At 42.3% G+C, this 19836-nt stretch overlaps 1 protein-coding gene across 6 annotated transcripts in view; it reads left to right on the forward strand.

Moving 5' to 3' along the window:
- Positions 1-19836, forward strand: part of Vps13b (vacuolar protein sorting 13 homolog B) — a 438985-nt gene that overhangs the window by 289623 nt on the left and 129526 nt on the right. For all 6 annotated transcript variants that reach the window (XM_057791252.1, XM_057791249.1, XM_057791251.1 and 3 more), the window contains one exon: positions 12665-13069. In XM_057791252.1, the coding sequence (XP_057647235.1) occupies positions 12665-13069 (405 nt within the window). The remainder of the gene's footprint in view (positions 1-12664; positions 13070-19836) is intronic.

Genomic DNA, 19836 nt, shown 5'->3' on the forward strand with positions numbered 1-19836 from the left:
CCTAGTGCCATTGTCCTTGGCTTCTCATCAGCCTTCATTGTCCGCCATGCTCAGAGAGTCCAGTTTCAACCATTGCTTATTCAGTCCCAGACGAGCTGTTTAGACGCTCACCTTCCTGGACGTAGATAGAAGACCTTCATCTTCCCGCAGGGCAGAGAATTTGGACTGCTCTTCAGTATCGAGAGGGAGGGGGAATGGTGTGGGGGGAGGAGAAGAGGAGTGGGGATAGGGGGAGGGGAGTGGGGGGGAGGGGGCAATATTTGGGAGGAGGGGAGGGAAATGGGAAACGGGGAGCAGGTGGAAATATTAATTTAAAAAGAATAAAAAAATAAATAAAAAAACAAAAAAAAATAAATAGTACTTAGGCAACTGGCAGATCTAACCCCCGTCACAAGTTCCTCCAAAGTCTTCCAGGCCCCACCTCATTCCTCAGAGGCAAACAGTGCCCATTGGCAAGGTCACTGGCTTGGGGAAACCCAGGAGCTGCAGCTACCACAAACTCTGGAACGGTACTTCCAGCAGGTGAGAGATTAGTTGGAACAAACTGGAACCATTGCAGTTCAGCTATCCTGGTTTCTTTCAACCTGTTTTTAAAATGTCGTCATTTGAATACACATTCTAAGCCCTGCGGAGCAGCCCACAGCAGGTTAATTTGAATCGTATGAAGTGTCAGTGCCCTCAGCTGACATGAGTTCTGTTCCGTGTGTGAAGCCATAATAAATCCATTCCCAACCAAGGAAAATTCCCCGTGAGAAGCTGAACTAATCCCGGCCTTACACTGGCATGCTAGCCCTGTAATTGAAAGCAGGGCACCTGTTCCTGGACAGTTAGCCGACATAGGGAAGAACCGGTGCTGCTCAGATATTTTCACACTGAGAAGTCATTCGTACTTGGTGCAGCTCAGATTCCGCTGTGGAGCGCTCTCTCTGACATCACACACAAGTGCAGGAATGTGCTCGCTTGAGCCCAGCTCAGAGTTTGTTAGCCATAGCTGTTCTTAACTTGGAGAGCTCTTTTTTTAAAAAAAAATAATTTAATCAGAGCTGACACATGAGCAGAACTGGTAAGGACGCAGCCTTTTCTAATTAACTCGAGGTCATTTGTGAAGACTTGTGGCTCCCTGGGATATTTTTTTCCCACTGATCTTTTGCAGAAAAATTTCTGAACCACTGTCACTTTAGCCATGAAGTGATGTTTAACCAGTAACAAAGAACACAAGTGTCCAAGTGGGGTATCATTCTGAGTCATTTCTATTTTACTATGAAGTAATAATTAGCCTACCTCATTCATCATTATTAAAGTAAGTAATGAGATTATATCAGACACAGGTTCCGAAGGGGTTGCCTTTCTTTCCATCTATTGTATATTGCTTCATAGTTGAAGCTGCTGAACTGGGCTTAGGTTATATGTTAGAAAAGCTGCTGGGGCCTTTTTCCTCTAAGAGTCTCTTGTTGAGTCTTTCCCTGATTAACGTGTTCATTAATTTATCCATTTAGTTTTTCTCATTCCTTTTTAGTTTTGGATTGGTTTCATATCTCTCTCTCTCTATATATATATATATATGTGTGTGTGTATGTATGTATATTTATAAATATATATACACATATTATATATAATTATATGTAATCTGTTTTCCTTTATTTATTCATAATCTTTTTTAAATTTTCTCATACATTACATCCCAATGGCAATTTCCCCTCCTCTGCTCATCCCAGCTCCCTCACCCTTCTCAGATCCCCCAGATCCACTCCTCCTCCATTTCCCTTCAAAAAAGAGCAGGCCTCCCAGGGATATCAACCACGCATGGCATAACAAGATGCAAATAACACTGGGCACAAGCCCTCATATCAAGGCTGGACAGGGCAACCCAGCAGGGGGAAAGGGTTCCAGGAGCCGGGGGGAAAGTCAGAGACAGCCTTGCTCACACAAGAACATTTGTTGGGGTGCAGTGTGTAGTACGGGACGGTTGGAGAAAGAAGGCTCTCTAAGGCCTCTGCAGCAACAAGAAGGTCCATCCTCTCTGACCAACTGAGCCCCAACAGCCATACAAAGGTATATTTACTGTTAGACAAAGTATTTCCTCATACCAAGGCCCCTAAACTAATTTACGAGAGCATCCCGTGCCCCCAGGACTGTAGTCCTTTACTGTGTACTGTTTGCAGTACACAATATTACAAGGACCTCAGGTATGCCTGCGGTGTCTTGTGATCAAAGTCATGGGGTGGCTACAATGCCCCTTCAGCAAAACCAGCATTGTTTTCCACAAGGATTCTTTACTACAATAATTCTTCAAGGTCAGAGTACTTCAAGAAAATGGCTGTTCATTCTTATGTCCATAATACAGTAACTCTGCTAAATCTACCCTATTTTTCCTTCCCAGGGAGATGTGTGTTCCCCTTGAGCCATCATCCTTCTTACTTAGCCTCTCTGGGTCTGTGATTGTGCATGGCTATCCATCCTCAACTGTTTCTCTTCTGCGGACCTACTGCATTTGAATTAACATGTATACGTATGTGCTCTGAAAAGTAATGAAACAGCCCCTAGGTACAATGACGCACCATTCAGACGGATTTTATATGGGGGTAAAGTAGAGGCTTCAAGGTTTAAATCGCGTGCACGTGTAAATATGTCTGTATTATATTAGCTTTTCTTGGTGGAACTCTGCTCTTGGCTTCTGCTGTTACTAAATCAGCTACTCAATGGGATTTATTCAGTGCTATTTTAAACGTTGTTGGTGGGAGGGTCTATGTAAGATAGGCTGAAGAATCAGGGACTCAAGGTCATCACAGCTGTACAGTAAGTTCCATGTGTCAAAGGCGGGGAAGGGGGTTTCTGAAGAAATTTCAAGAAAAAAAACTAATTTTGGCATTATTCACGTAGTTGCTGTGTGTGCCTGCGTTGCCTCACAACGTGGCAAGTACAAGGAATCCGATGACAACTGCAGAAGGCCCTTCTCCTTTTTCACCTTGTTGGGTCCAGGGTCCAAGATGAGGCTGTCATTTATGGTGGAAACATCTTCATCCGCTGAGCCATCTTACTGATCTTCTTTGGTGGGGAGATGGGGGTGTTAGTGATGTTATCATTTTTATTATTTTTATATTTTTTCATTTTACATACCAACCATAGTTCCCCCTCCCCCTCCTCTCTCTCACTCCTCCCAACCCGTGCCATCCACTCCATGGGGAGTCAACAAAACAACAAAGTTAAGGCATCTTACCAAGTCAGGAAGATTCAAAGTGAAAAGAAAAGTATCTCTGAAGTCTAAACAATATCTTTTTCTTGATGTTGCCCTTCCTTTAGTCACTGGAGTCTTGGCTCCGGTTTGATCCAGTTTTCTGCCACTGTAGGGCTCACAAGTACAGTTAAGAAACATAAACAAGCCGGGCGGTGGTGGCGCACGCCTTTAATCCCAGCACTCGGGAGGCAGAGGCAGGAGGATCTCTGTGTGTTCGAGGCCAGCCTGGTCTACAAGAGCTAGTTCCAGGACAGACAGCATATAAATATATGCTATTTATATCCCACTCCTGTTACCCCCATCATATCTCCTCCCCAACTTAGTGTTTTATTTTGTTTTTTAAATAACCTCCTAAGTCTAATTAGTGCTGCCCATATGTGTATGGACTTGCGGTCTTCCACACGGGCATGGGCAACCTACCAGTGCTCCCTCCAAAAGAAACGCGATCTCCCAGAAACCATCAGCTGCTATTCACTTCTTAGCATCAGAAGCCTTTCCCTATTCTATGCTGGAACTTTCGCTCTCTTGATTTTGTGTAGGTAACCGAGCTGCGGTGAACTGCTGAGGAGCGGTCATGTCTAGAGGCCAGTGTGACACAGTTCTCCTCCCCATCACCTCGCTCCACTCTCTTGTGTCCCCGAGTCTGTGTTGAAGAGCAGTGTGTCCGCATTAAAAGCTACCCCCTTCAGGAAGAAGCTTCCCTAACCAGGTTGAGAGCATCACAAATTAAATATTTATTAGAGATTTAAATATTAGAGATTGCGTGGCCACTTAGCAAAACAACATGAATAAATTCTCTCTTAGGGCCTATGACCTCCCTAGCGATGCGTTTCTACCATGTTTGTAGTACCAGACATGAATTCCTTCCTGTATAGCAGACCTCAAATCTGATCAAGAGAGAGTTTATTGCTCCCATAGTCTTTTGCCTACTGAACCCTTCTTCCTTATATGGCAGGTCATTGCTGCTGTCTGTAGAGTCGGGTAAGACTACTGATGTCTCTTCTCCCCAGAGAGTGCTTTCAGGTGTATGAAAGCTAGCCTGCAGGGATAGAGTTTCCTGGTCAGTTCACATTGATTTTTCTCCTCTATTCAAACTCCAATTTAAAAAAAAAAAAAAAAGATATGATTAGCCTATTAGTTATTAACTTGTGTTTTCCATACATCCTTAATTAGTGTACTTCCTAACCCTACATCTCTCCTATCCCCCAATCCCAAGCCCACTTAAATGTTAGTTCTCAGTATTTTCCTTTCCCGGTTCTTTTGGGTCATAGCTGTTGTACTCTCTCCTTTTATTGTAATTTTTACTTGAGTTAGCAATGCATTTTTGGAAGGGGCTAGTAGATTGTAAGTGAGAAAAGTGGAGAGGGGGAATACTGGGGCCAGGAAGGTTCAAGCAGATAGTGGGATGATAGGCATGGGATAGGGGAAGGGTCAGCCAAAATTGTGAATGTGTATGTGATGAAACAAACTGATATTTAAATAAGCCTTTTGCCTTTTTATGTCAGTTTTTCTCAAATCAAATCGTCCTTTTCACCCCTTCCTCTTGCTCATCCCTTCCATTTCTGTGGTGGTCAGATTCTTCACAGCTGCTGATGCTGAGGGTGTTGTTGCGTCCTCCCATCCCTGTGCTCCCATCTCTAATCCACTCTCCTTTTAGTTAAGGCCTTTGACCTGGTCCTGCACTGCACCAACTTCTGGCCTCTGCGGGCCTGTGCCACCGGCCCTGCCTCTAAGCTTAAGGTCCTCCTACTCAACGGTTCTGCCTCTCCTGCCCCTCTCCCCTGCCCTCGGGGTACCAAGTCAGAACTTTCTTCACTCCTTCCTTCTTTGCGCCTTCCTCTGTGTTTCCTAATGTGGGTGGTGTTTTTGTTGGTTTGTTTGTATTTAATCTGGTTCCTGTTTGCTTGTTCACGTGAGACTGTATTGTAGTGAGTTTGGTGCTGTCCCATCGGATGCAGATGCCATCCGAAGAGCTGTTTGTGTGACGCTGGCAGTCACTGGTCCTCAGTGCTTGAGTTCTGGTAGGTTGTAAATACCGGCTTCCTGCTTCTTGGACTTCTCTTTGATAGATTTATTTTAGCTGTCATCATGCCGAAAAGAGAAAGAGGCTCTCGCCCATTATTTGGTTATTCTGTGTATCTGTCATCAAAAAGCAGAATAAATGCTTACTTCATTCTCATTATTTGTTCATTTCAAAAGTGAGTTGGGTTTCTGTCTCATCCCAATGATGGCCAACTTGTTGTTATTCTATGGTGTTATTTTAAACTGGTTCTTTTTAACGATTTCAGATTGTAGCATCATTTGACAGTAGGAGCCTCTCTTGACATTTTGAGACCTGATGCTCATTCCCTTGAGAATTCATGCTTCCTGTTCTTCTCCCATGTGTGGTCTAACCCCTTCCCCCGACTGCGCTGTAGTCTATGTCCCTTCCCTGCATGTCACTCTGCTCTCAGTGACTGCTCATGTTAGCAGCAGCTAATAGAAATAGAGAATAGAAACCTACTACACTGTAAACCCAAAACAGTGCCCTGCTCCCTCCAGGTCTAATTCCTTGTCACTATTGAGAACAAGACAAACAAAAATGTAGGCACCGAAGAAACTCCAAAATTAGTGGAACCTTTGATATATTTAGCCCCTCATTAGTTTCTTCTCTTTCCACAGTGACGGAATCCCTAACACAAAGAACTTTAGGAAGGAGAGATTCATCTTGGCTCAGGATCAGAGCAGGTGGTCTGTCTGCAGGGCAGGCAGCAGGAGCAGCTCCTGTCCGTGGTGATGGAGGCTACCCACTCATATCTCAGTGAGTCGGGAGCAGAGGAAGGGGTTCTGGATTCAGCTGACTTTCTCACTCCCCTTCGTATCCAGGACAGACCCCCATCCATGGAATAGTGCTGCTCGCTCCTGCCTCAGTCAGTCCTCCCCAGAAACACCCTCATGGGAGCTCCCACAGGTGTACATCACTGGACTGCCAATCAAAATTAACAATCACGCCCTCATCTAGACTTCCCTGAGGAGAGAGGCTCACTAGATGAGTTTAATCCAGCACATATAGCTAAGTAGTAAAAAGGTTTGGTTAAAATTATCAGGAAGTCAAGCTGGTTGGAGCATGTTACTGCTGTGTTCTGCACTCACTCCCTCACATAGGGCTAGGGATACCACTGTCCGTCTGCCCAGCCATCCTCCTGAGCTGAGCTTTAGTGCTCTAAAATAAAATCTTATCTTTTATAAATAAAACTCCAAAGGAAGGAACACTTAACAATGAAGCTTTCCTTCATAGATGTTAAGATCTGAGTATAAAAAGCCATATTGAACCCATTGGGTTTTTTTGTAAAAGATTTGAAAACACATCATAAATGTAAGTAATATGACTAATGGCGCAAGTCAAGTCGGCACATTTTGAATGAGAAAATAGCTGGAACCGTTTTCAGGAAAGTTCTCCGGTCGGTGTTTGGTCCCCCACAAGGTGTGCATTACCATGACCTGAGGAGAGTCACCCTGGGCTTTGAATTCCCACTCTGTTTTCATTATTGTAATACGATTCCTTCCCGTTCACTGTTGAGTCACCTTGCAGGATGAGGGAAGCATGAAATACTGTAATTTATTTGTATTGGTCTAATCTCCTTTAACTCAGTAGTCAGTCCGTCATTCTGTTTCCTGGTAGCTGTTGAGAGAGTTTGGAAGGGCAATTAGGATCTAATAATTGACAGCCAGGGGTTTATTTGGTAACTTTTAAAGATACAAAATATGTTCCAGGCTTGGTGAGAAACTTGATCTGGCAGACAAGATGACTCAGCTGGGACATTCCATTACTATATTTTCCTAAAATCTCAACTTTGAAAATAGTCCATTTATTAAAGTTTAGTAAGGATTATGAAAAAATTCAAAACTCTCAAGATCAAGAATCCGATAATAATTGGAATAAAGCCCACATTAACAGTCTGTGCTGATTTAGTTACGTTTACGGTTCACACGCAGCATTATTGTATATAACCCCCGTGTCTCCACTGAAAACAGTTCTGAGTCTGTTTCTTTCATTTTTGTTAGTGATGAGTTTATTGTATTTTAGAGATTTGATGGCCCAATTTTTATTTTTCTATGTTTAAACATAGCACACTTTTTCTTACAATTTTTCCATTTCTAAAAATATCCTCCTTGTGCTTGTGAAATTGAAAATGCTCATCATGAAGGTGCTAATTTTCTGCCGCACACACACACACACACACACACACACAATCTTAAGAATGTGGAAGCCTATTGACACTTGGTAGTACAACTATCAGGAAAATTTACTGAATGAGCAGACATGACAGTTGTGATGTCAGTGGAAGAACTCAGACATGCTGCTGAGCTCTCTGTGCCAACAAGTGTGCACATTCCAGGCACTTGCTGGGCTGGCTGGCGGAGGGGCGCTGCCTGGTAGAGTGGTCTCACCTCATTGCCTCTTGTCCAGAGGAGGCTTGCACAACAGCCTGTTCTTCAGCGGGAGGGCTCTACGGTCTCCCTAAAGGGAGAGGGCCTCCGTACGTATGTATGCAAACAAGCATTCGGTTTTTTTTAAATGAATAATTTTAGTGTTTAAATACCACCATTTTTCTTTGGAAAGCTAGCATTACAATTACCTTGTGCTATGTATAGCTCTCGGATTTCAGGCTTCCTGAGAACTTTCCTCAGTTGCTGCTCAGTGATGAAGAGAATATACTTGTGATATCACATTTGTCCTCATCAGATCCTGAAGAACTGACACACAGAGCAGCTTGGACATGACTGCACAGGGTCACGGCTGGTGCTGTAGGGCCAGGGAGGTGCTCAGTGGTATGGGCAAGTCACTCAGGATCCAGCCCCTGCCCCAGGTCAGCAGAAGCCACACTTCACACTCAGGAGACAAAACTGATGTCTGAGAATGGAAACACTCGGACATGATCTTCATATTCCCAGGGAGCTGTGCTTCTGACGTTCTGAGACTTCAGAGTGGCCTGTGTAAGGATGCATGTCCCATGGCACTTGCTCATAGTCCTGTTTCTGCCCTAGAACAAGACCCTGCTGATCATGTCTGCAGTGGCAATCTCCTAGAGTCTCTTAAAAGAAAGCAAAGAAGACAGGAAACTGTACTTGCCCTAATTAATTACACATACGCCTTCTTACTTTTTACTATTATGCGAATAGATATTGTGGGCCGTCCTTTCATCTGCTTGAGGAAACGTGTCTTTTCAACTTCAGATTATTCAAAAAGTTATATTCACTAAAATAAAGTCAATAATACAGCTCAGATACATGTATAGTTGAATATTACCAAAATGACTAGGTTTTTAGAATACATTTCTTTTTATGAATTAATAAGAATTTGAACTCTACTGATTTACAAAAGTCTGCATTTAACATTTGTTTTGCCACATGATCACAATATGTGAAAGACTGTATTTATTCCCATTATAAAGTATTTAAGATTCCTCCAAACTGACCTGTGCTTTTGAGTTTTACTGACTAAAGTCAGCTTGGGTTTAAAGCTCCTAATTTTCATCTGCTACATCTTATGATGTTAATAAATTTAATAATAACCCTATAATTTTCCTGACATTTAGAAATGGTATTGCATCATTCTCAGATTCTGAAAAGGGGCCACCATGACCTCATCGTTTATGGTTCAGAATAAATGTTGAACTGTCTTGGGTGGACTCTGGGAGAAGTAGAAACTTAACTTTAAGAGCACACTGAGGCTTTGGGTATTCCCTGCCTGGGGGAAGTCTGGCTCCATGTGAAGTGAGCTAAAGGTGGACCTGCTAGACCCACAAGGTCATGTAAGCCCACTTTACTAGCCTTTGTGATAATATGTGGGATTCAGATGTGGAGGGGGTCTTTCCTATTCCCCATCGGACACTCAGTAGCCGTTGAAGTAATTGTTTGTCATTAATTGATGTGGGAGTGATTTCTTTCTAATCTGTTGCTTTCACTGGTTAATTAATAAAGAAACTGCCTTGGCCCATTTGATAGGCCAACCCTAAGGTAGGCAGAGTAAACAGAACAGAATGCTGGGAGAAAGAAGCCGAGTCAGTGGGGCGCCATGATTCTCTCACTCCAGACAGACGCAGGTTAAGATCTTTCCTGGTAAGCCAGCTCGTGGTGCTACACAAAATATTAGAAATGGGTTAATCAAAGATGTAAGAATTAGCCAATAAGAGGCTAGAACTAATGGGCCAAGCAGTGTTTAAAAGAATACAGTTTCTGTGTAATTATTTTGGATAAAGCTAGCCTTGCGGGCGGCCGGGTGCCAGGAACTTAGCCCGCCGCTCATATTACTATAATTAATATGCAACAAAGTTGCCTTCTGTTGTACACGTCCATGAATTTGAATGAGACATGACTGCATAGCCCTCTACACACCGCTCTCACCCCTACTTATTATACTGCCATTCTCTTACTCTAACTTTAATGTACCGTACTTAATAAATTTTAATTTAGTTTATAAATTTTTAAAACTGTGAATCATGCTTTTCTGTGCCATCTACAAGAATTGTGTCTTATTTCTAGAACTCCAAGACTCCTTACTTTTCTACCTGGAAACTCACCTATGTTTCTCAAAAAATTTTATATTGTACCTTATACTTAAATCCATTACACATTTTAATCTAGTTTTTGAATGAGGTTGGGATCAAAGTACTTGTTTCTATTTGTATACATATCTAACAACACTTGCTAATACAACTTTGTTTATTTTGTGTAATTGCTTTTGTGACTTTTTCAGAAATATGTGTTTGTACCATTTCTGGATTCTATGTTATGATCAATGAAACACACATGCTCGCACTTCACAGTCAAAAAATCAAAAGAAAACACAATAATATACATAATCCAGACTCTCTGCGTATACTCCATTTTTACATGGCTTTTCTCACTCTATTAATTTTTAATAATTATTGTATTATCTTTACTCCTTTAATCTATGACTGGCTGTTTTCTGTTTCTCTAAAGACTTTGTTTTATTTTTTTATAAACTATTTGTTTTCTTTTATGACTCTGTTTATTCCCTCTCCCAAGCCTACATGCATTTGTCTAACACTGTGACCCATTTAGAGGTCTTTTATATATGAATCTATCCTATTGTGTATCTGTAACTCTCTACTGTCCAGGAGCACTTCTTAAAATGCTAAGCACTTCTTAAAAACTTAAACTGCACCATTGCTAGGGGAAATACAGCAGTGCCTGACTGCCCCGCCCAGCCCAGCATGGCGGAGCTGTCTGCTGCCTCTGAGAGCCATGCTTACTCACATCCCCATTTTTAGGCACACAGCCGATCTATATTGCCATTAAGCAAGTTGTAGAATTTTGCCCATAAAAACCATTTAAATGTTCCATAGCAAGATCTGCTTAGAGTTCACGCTGGCAGCATGGCCCAGAAAGCCAGCATTCCAAATTTGTGTGGCTTTTTTCCTGCTACCACGGAATCAGGAAGATCTCTCTTAAAGGAGCCGCAGCATGCCACCAGCAAGCAAAGCCCATTCGGGAAAATAAATGTGACTAAACTTTGTTTTCTAGTGTCTAGAATTTCTTTTTAAGCTTTGTCAGATTTTGCATGGATTTAGCTCCACATTGGGAGTCAGTTTGTTGGAGGAGAGCCGCTTGTTGGTTCCCAGTTGCTTAGCCCCAGAATAATCACACAGAAACCATAGTATTTAAATCACTGCTTGGCCCATTAGCTTTAGCTTCTTATTGGCTTACATCTTAATTTTGCCCACCTCCTTTAATCTGTGCGTCGCCACCAGGTCGTGGCCTACCAGCACATCTGTCTATGGCAGTGGCTCCATAGCTTCTCCCTTGACTCCTCCTTCTTTCTCCCAGCATTCAATTGTTTTCCCTGCCTGCCTAACTTCTGCCCTGCTATAGGTCTAAAGCAGTCCTTTATTAACCAACAATATTCACCACATACAGAGGGGAATCCCACATCATTTGCTTTTCAGAATCTCCCAAGTAGCCATCTTGGAGATTTTGCAGTCATCTTTCCAGTGGGAGAGATGATATTCCTCTCCTACTTGGGTTCCTGAAACAGTATTGAAGGAGTAAATGCACAACAGAGGAAAAGTGTATTATGTGCTTAATAACTTTGCTATCGGGAATGGTAAAACAAGCTAAAACCAATTTTCCTAGACCCAGAAATTTTATTCATGTTCACATCAGGACCTGCATATGTTGTGTGGGTAAACAACCATATAGAATTTATATTTTTATTGATATAAACAAATTACAACAGATATGAATGAAGTCTCTTGTGGACTGTAGTTGTGCCTAGGTAGGTTCAGCTAGTTTCCATCTAAATGAGTGTGTCATTTGAGATCTGCAGTAATGTGGAGGAGACTTCCTAAAGAGCCTGTTTCTAAACTCACTCCAGTTGTGCCTTGTGTCTGTAGTCCTGACTAGCTGCTGTCCATCTGGAGGGTCAGCGTGTTTCTTCTCGCCTTCCTAAGGCTTCGCATCTCTCATTTTCCCTGGTATCTCTTTCTTGTGCCTTTGAAAGGCACACAAGATTACATCAGCCCCACTAGATCATCTCCATCTCTGTCTAACCTGGGAGTGACCTTGAGCGTAACCAGTTTGAAGAATTTTAAGAAATTTCTATCTAAACATTTATTGGAGTGATGCACGTGAGCGTTTATCAGAGCAGATTGCACAGCAGGTCATAGAGTCTCAGGTTACAGCAGGTCATACAGGAGAAATGGGCGTGAGGGAGGCAACCTGGTCTGAAGACTGATCATGTTTGGGAGACTAGCACTTTGCCCTGCACTGTTCTGGTCCTGTGAGGATTTTGGCAGAAGTTTCTATCCCACCAAGTCCCACAGCCATTTAGTCTCAAATAAACACACAGAAGTCTATATTAACTATAAACTGATTGGCCTATTTGCTCAGGCTTCTTATGAACTCTTATAACTTATATTAGTTCATTATTCTTGTCTATGTTGGCCACGTGGCTTGGTACCTTTTTCGGTGAGGCAGTCACATCTTGTTTACTCTGCACTTGGCTCATGACTGCAGACTGCAACGTCCCTCTTCCCAGAATTCTTATTGCCCCACCTCTACTTCCTGCCTAACTACTGGCCAATCAGTGTTTTATTAAAAATAATACCAGTGACAGGATAAAAGACGATTGTCCCCACAGCATGAAGAGTTCTGTTTCTTTAGGAGACCAAATGCCAGTTTCAGATAGGTACCAAACTGGAAAGCCTGCTTCAGTTTGCCGTAGAACCCGAGGGGAGAAGGACCTGTCCAGGTGTGGGCCTTGTGTGAGTGGACAGCAGTTTAGACCACTACGCAGCTCAGTAATAATCTCCTTTGGTCAGCTACACACGGAGAGGTGACAAGTAAAGAATGCACTGCGCTGGCACTTGGATTAATGTTTAATTAGAAAGCTCCAGTAAGTTTCTTTCCTTTTTTTTTTTATAGCTGACATCAACTTGGATGTATCAAAGCCTTTGAAAGCTAACTTGAGTTTCACCAAACTGGATCAGATAAATCATTTTTTAAAGAAGATTAAAAAGGTACACAGCTTTGAACATAGCAAAGAGACCTCAGCCCCATCGGACACTATCCTGAATAAGGACGAGCCTCCCGTCTCCAGATGTTACCACGGAAAGTCATCTCAGCCCAGAGTTCACTGTGATGGAGTGCAGACTTCTTTTCAAGAAAACATGTGGAGAGCCACTTCCTGCTTTCAAAAAGTTTCTGTCCGCACTACCCAGATTGTGGTCTCCATGGAAACTGTCCCACATCCTCATACACCGTGTGTGTTAGCATCGCTATCAACCCTCAGTGGAAGCCTTAGTGTCAGAGCAGCACAAAGAGTACCAGGTGAGTGACAGAAAAAGGAGGGTAGGGTGGAGGGAGGAGGGGAGACAACAGCACCCTATGTTAGCAGATGAAAGGGCAGCATTTTATAGATCTGTGCTATGTGGAAATAAGTTCCAGAGTCACTAGAGATTCGGACATTTCTAGTTTGTGACCTTATTGCAGAGATGCTGGTTCAGTGTAGTTTGGAGTAGAGCTATTGTCGTTTTGTTGAGGTTGTGATGTCCTGTGAACCTGGGGTATTCCAGGCCCTGAACGGCCCCCTCCAATAGCCCCCGTCCACCTCCTGAGGCTCGCTCTTGCCGTTGCCTTCAGGACTGTTTGGTCATAACTTTCTTCGAGCTGAGAAGGCTGTGACAGCATTTCGGCTTTTTTGAAACATTAGAACAGTACTTTTCACAGTGTGGTTTGTGACACGCGGTACAATCTGTGACACATCAGATCACCTGAGACCGTGCTGGGAATGTGTGCTAGACCCCCACCAGGCTACTGAATCAGACTCTGGGCACAGAGCCCAATAACCTGTGTCTTGTAAGCCTTGCAGGTGACTCTAATGCAGTACATTGCACCACTGGGAATGATTTATTCTAACATGAGAAGTTGCCATGGTAGCAGTGGCAAGAATGCCACTGAGGCATTTTGTCAAGCAGCAACACCTGGGCAGGGAAGGCTGAGCCTCAGTGTACAGCCCACCAAAGGCCTGCTGAGGACTGTGGCAGGGCAAGAAGCTAACTGGCCATGACGTCGCCATTTTTCTTTTGGCCACTATGACTAAGTTGTTACGTACTTTCCCACACTAATCAGAAAGGGTGGACACAAGGAATGTGAAAAGAAAAGTCAACACAGGCAGGAAATAACCATTGCAGCCAGACACTGCTACTGGGAAAGCTGAGAGCCACGTGCCAGACGAGTCCTAAAGCAGATCTCAGGAGGGAACCGTACGTTTTCAGTCCTGCCTGTGTGGAGGAGGCTGTGCACTGACGGTCCTTGAGCTGTGTGCATCTTAGCTGCACACCAAACGTAACGACGTGGCAGCTAGAGACTAATTGTGGTTTAGTTTTAGAGAGCCAGTTTGAACACAGTAGTTTTAAGAGGTTTTTTTTTGTTTGTTTGTTTGTTTGTTTCAGCTTTTATAGTTGAGTGGTAATAAATTCAAGCCAAAACATAGATGATTTCTTTTTCCTCACTGATGTATTTGTAACCAGCCCAGCTAAAAACTCTTCTTTGTTGTCTTTAAAGTTAGAAATGAAAAATGCAGGGTTTGGGGGCATGAAAGATTCTCCAACCCTGAAAACTACAGTGTCAAGTCTGCTGTACCCAGGCCTTTCTAGACACCGTCCCTCCGTCATGGCTGCCATGCTGAGCTGTGTGCAGGCCCTGCTCCTGTCTTGTCCTCACTCCCTCTAAACTCATTTGCTGGCTTTATTTTATTCACTTTTAAAGATATTTGTTCTTCATAATTGTTTTTTCTACAATACAATTGAAAACTTCTCATTTAGCCATACAAATGGCTAAATAAAAATTTATGAATAAATTATTTTTGTAATTTCCCCTTTTATATTAGAGAAATTATATACTCTCTTCTTTTATAATTATGTTCTTCTTATCTTGTTAAACACAAAAATAGAAACTTGGGCTTTGATTTAGAAATACTTGTTATTACTCTGCTGGGCAATGTCCAGCAAACATTTTAAAGTTTTTTTGTGTCACATTAAATCAAAATTGAAATTAGTCATTTTGTTGAAGAAATTTACAATGGTGAAACCATAACCAAGTTTAGTCAGCAAAATCTGTTGTGTGTAAGTTAGCTAAGCCTGGAGCGGGCTCTAGTTGTTGCTGAAGGCTGGCGTCGGGAGCCTTGGAATAGAGATCTCTGCACATCTCCTTCGGTTTGGGTTGTTTTTAGTAGTGGGGTAGAGCCTCCCTTTCTGCAGCCCAAGCTGCTCTGGTACTTACCTTGAAACAAGGCTAGCCCTGAACTTGGCCATCACACCAAGATCACCACACAACTTAAAAGTACATATATAGTTGTAACTATTTTTAAAAAACATAAATTAAGCATTTAACATTTATTTCATTGTGTAGTCAGATGTCTTCAGTTCCGTGTTGTTCAGTTATTTAAAATGCTTACAAATATGTGTACTTTGTGTACTTTGGATTTTTTTTATTTGTTTTTGTTTTGGTGGGCTGGGGAGTTTTGTTGCTGTTGGGTTTAACTTGTTTTGTTTTGAGACAGAATATCACTCTGTAGTCCTAACTACGTAGTATGTAAACTAGGCTGGCCTCATGCTTGGAGATCTGACTCTGCCGTCCAGGTACTGGGCTTAAAGATGCGCACCACACCTGGCAAGTAGGTATAGTTTTGGTAAGTGGTAAAAATGAATCTCTCTCTCTCTCTCTCTTTCTCTCTCTCTCTCTCTTGCACACCCTACCAGTAGTCATATTTCTTTTTGTAGTTTTCAAGTGGTGATGTTCTGTATTCAACCCAATTTTTATGGTGTATCTTTGAGCTCAATGGAATTAATGTCAGATTTTTATAGGTTGACTCTAATGCAGAAATACTTAGCTGAGTCTTTGATTTTACAGTTTGTGTAACCGTTGTGAGCATCTGCAGCAGCTGCACCTCTCAAACTATTTGCTCACCAAATTGAGCACAGTGACAAAGTCGTCATCTCAGTTGCGCCATTAAACAGAGAGGAATGGCGCTGCACACGGCACAGCATCTGCTGCGCACATGGTGTCCTGTATAGAAGGACTCGAGATAAAATAATTGTCGAAAATTTCTTCATTAAGACCTCAACAGTTCGCACTTGTTTATCCGAATCTGCATAGCTCCCCTATGAGAGATCACCCTTGGGGTTTCTTCGGTTCTCGCTCACTTTCTCTTTGATCCTGTTTGATGTGCTGACTTTAATAAACACACTCAAAACCACTGTGCAAGCACATCGTGGAAAAAACTACAAAGGAGCAGCTCCAGCAGCAGAGCTCTGCTAATCCCTAGCTCACGCAGGCTATTTTTAGAGAAGTATTTTTTTAACACTCTTTATGTGACAATGTTATATAAACAGGGAAAAGCAGTTCTTTCCAGATGAATTTTAATTTAAGAGCTGAAATAGATTTGTAATTCTAGAGGAATCCTATGTGCTAAGTAACTCTGAGAAAAGCCCCATTGGGAATGTGCTGTAGCCATGTTCTCCCACTTGCCGAGAGGACAGAAAAACTGAGTTTGCCTAATGATTGTTCTTTTATCATCTAAGCTGTTAGAAGCTTATGGAAAGTATGTGGGGAAAGGGGACAATAAAGACATGAAACAAGAAAGCCCATGTTTTCCCCCCAAACATTGTCAGTACATTTGTACAATCTGAAGACTTTCCTATTCATTTAATCATTTAAAAATGAATAGTTACAAATTATTTACTGAGCTTGTTAAAAGAATTCCCATCTTCATTTTGCAGAACAAAGCAGAGCAGTTAAGTATTTTCTGCCTAAAGGAAATAAATTGGCTATCCAGCTCTCCTCAGACCCCTGTACCCTTGCGGACTCTGAGTCTTGCTGTCTCCCCGTTGTACAAGCCTGTGAGGCAGCGGCTCAGCGACTGACTCTCCGGGTGCCGCAGTGAGATAGCCCTGTGGTGCGACTGCGGATGCGATGCTTCTGCTCTTGTCACTTGGTACCAAGTGTTGCAGGAAATCTTACGAATGCTTTAACAGAAACAAGACAGACCTGAGGTAGAAACTGTATCTTATATTCTGAAATATTTTAAAGCCAATATGTCTTAGCTGTCTGTTAAATCTGTTCCACTGTAGAATATGTTCTTTAAAAGCTGCAGCTTCCCCACGTGGGCACATACAAAGCATGTCATTTTGGAGACACGCAAACTATGTAGTTATAAATTCCGAACTGGCAGCAAGTCTCTTTCCACAGGAGGGTGGGGATTGATCTCACACTGCAGCTCCCTGTCAGCGTAATTTATGGCTCTAGTAAGATGGCACGCCTTAGAGTTCTGCAAACAGGAGTACACAGTTGAGAGCTGGGAAATCCCTGGACTTGAGGTTGCCGTGCTCTTTCTTGTGGACGATTAGCAACCTCCAAATAGACAAAGCACTTGGAAACACAGCATGAACAGCTTGCTGACACAGGGGAAGAACCTGGGTGAAGCCATTGGTTGGCATTTAGAATAGGAAACCATTGACAAGACTCTCTGACCATGGAGACATTGAGAATTTTTCTCCCAGGCAGAACATAGTGAGTTGAGCTCACTGTCAAAGCAACAGTGGTTTAAATTACTTTGCCTACCCTTGCTGTACTTTGTATATAAACAGAACAAGAGAGGGAAAGGAAGCATAGCCATTCTCTTCTATGGAACTAGAATACTTCCCCTCATGCTCCAACACATTCAGGACCAGCAATACCTCACACACCAAAAGTGAAACCAGGTCATTACATGAAGCAAAGCCTTGGCCCCACTGTTTATGCTGTGCTTATCCTGAAGGAGATCTCCATGACACCCTCATAGCCTTTGGGTGCCAGTTAGCATTACATTAGATATGACTGCCTAAAATCCCATGTTCAGTAGTTAGCCCGTGACAGCACCCAAAGACCCTTACTGCTTTCAAAAAGAAATACATCTCTTTCCAGGGTCTGAAGGACAGGAAATAAATTTCTTGACTGTAAAAGACAGAAGACAAACTTAACTTTTAAGGATGCAGTGAGGATGGAAGCATAAATATAAGCTAGTTGACAGCTAGAGAGATCACCAACAGTCCTTAATGAATATTGGGTGTGGGCATCAGGATCCTGTCTTTTTTGATACTCTGTCCCAAGTAGCTTAAACCCAACACTCAAAGAAAAGTGGAATGTTCACTGGCCTGCAACATCTGGGATTTTATTTGTCATTTTGGCATACCTGGCAAGCACAAAAGAAAGAGTGAAGGGGATTATCTTGACAATGAAATGAGTTACCGAATCTTGTGATAATGAAAAGCAGAAGAATTCTTATGCCTTTCTATAGTCCCTGAGGTAGAGGTGCATTTATGGGTTTGCAGAAGTAAAATGTAGGCGGGCAGAACAGATGGGCCAGAATCCCTGAAACACAACACCTCCTCGTCCCTGGACTGAGAACCACTGTTAACTCCAGGCCGAGTTCCTCCTTTACCTCTATTATAAGGTTTACAGTTTCCCCGGTAAAAGCTGGCATAGTGTCTTTTCACCCTGAAATTACTCATAGACTGCTTGTTTTTTTATCTGTGAGAATGTTTTTCTGCACGTTCTTGGCATTCTCCAAAAGGTACGAAGTTCTAAAACTTGAAAATGAAATAAAAACTAGTAAAATATATAATTTCTCCCCCAAGTAATAATTTATATTACTTCTCTAATATGATTAAAAATAAAAAAATACATAACTATAAGAGACTCAATGTTGAAATGGTATTTTTGCTATGGTTGTTATAATGTGTGAGTAGATAAAGTATTAGACAAGAATGAACACTATCAATCCCACTACTTAGGAAAGGTCATTTTAATGTTTTATTTAGTGTGTGTGTGACGTGGGGTGTGGGTGGGTTCACATGCCACAGCACACACATGACGGTCAGAAGACAGCTCTATGGAGTCAGTTCTGATGTTTCATCATACATGGGTTGTAGGGACCAAACTCACATCATCACTGACCATCACAGTACCGTTACCAGGTGACCAAACTCACATCATCACTGACCATCACAATACCGTTACCAGGTGACCAAACTCACATCATCGCTGACCATCGCAGTATCGTTACCCGGGGACCAAACTCACATCATCGTTAACCATCACAGTACCGTTACCGGGTGACCAAACTCACATCATCGCTGACCATCAGAGTCCTGCTACCCACTGTGCATCTCACTAGCACAGAAAAAGGCTTTCTACATGGTGTGGAGGATGAATAGCTATGAGTGGTTAGTATTTTAAAAAGCTAGTCAGTTCTTGCTATTTGGACATGTTTATACAGAAGTTATTTATTTTGTTGATACAAGTTATGTCCCTGCAATGCCCACATCTTCGATTTTGTGGTGTGCATTTGCTCTGTGGAAAGGAGCTATGTCTGCACCATGCTTACTGTTTGTCAGGTACGTTTGTGTTTTAGTTCTGATGGGGTTCCCACATCTGGCAGCCCAACAGGAATCATTTAGAATCCAGAGTATAGTAACTTCAGAGAAATAGAAGTAAGCACTGTGTCCAGTCTCTGATGTATTCATTTCAAGGCTGCATGAAAAATGAAAACTTTGTAACGAGCCACAGAAGAGGCCATTAGGGTGATCTCCTGTGCAGTGGTGAACATGGTGTACCTGCCCAGCCGCTCTAGAGGGAGATGAGCTCACATCAGAAAGATAACCATCTCTGACTTTGTCTTCTGATTCATCACTGACCTGAACTCCATTTGAACCTAGTTAGACAAAAAACAAGCAGAATTCCTGGCCCAAACTATAAAATGTAATTAAGCCCTTTTGAAAGGATGTGTAAAAGAACATTGCCGTACCCCACTTATAACACTGCCACCACCACAACCAATAAAGTTAAATCAAGCGCTGCCTGTAATGGATTAAAATAATAAATGTTCCTGGATTTCAGTGTTTGAAGTACTTGAAGAAAACAGACTTCCAACATCCCGAGTAGCTGAATGTAGGAAAGACATTTATTAATGACGAGTTCAAGGATGTGGCCTGCTCAAGATCATTGCTTTCTGTTTACCGTTACACATCTCTTGTGTTTTTACACAGCTCACATGT

The sequence above is a fragment of the Chionomys nivalis genome, chromosome 17 (assembly GCF_950005125.1).
Source record: "Chionomys nivalis chromosome 17, mChiNiv1.1, whole genome shotgun sequence".
NCBI lineage: Eukaryota > Metazoa > Chordata > Mammalia > Rodentia > Cricetidae > Chionomys > Chionomys nivalis.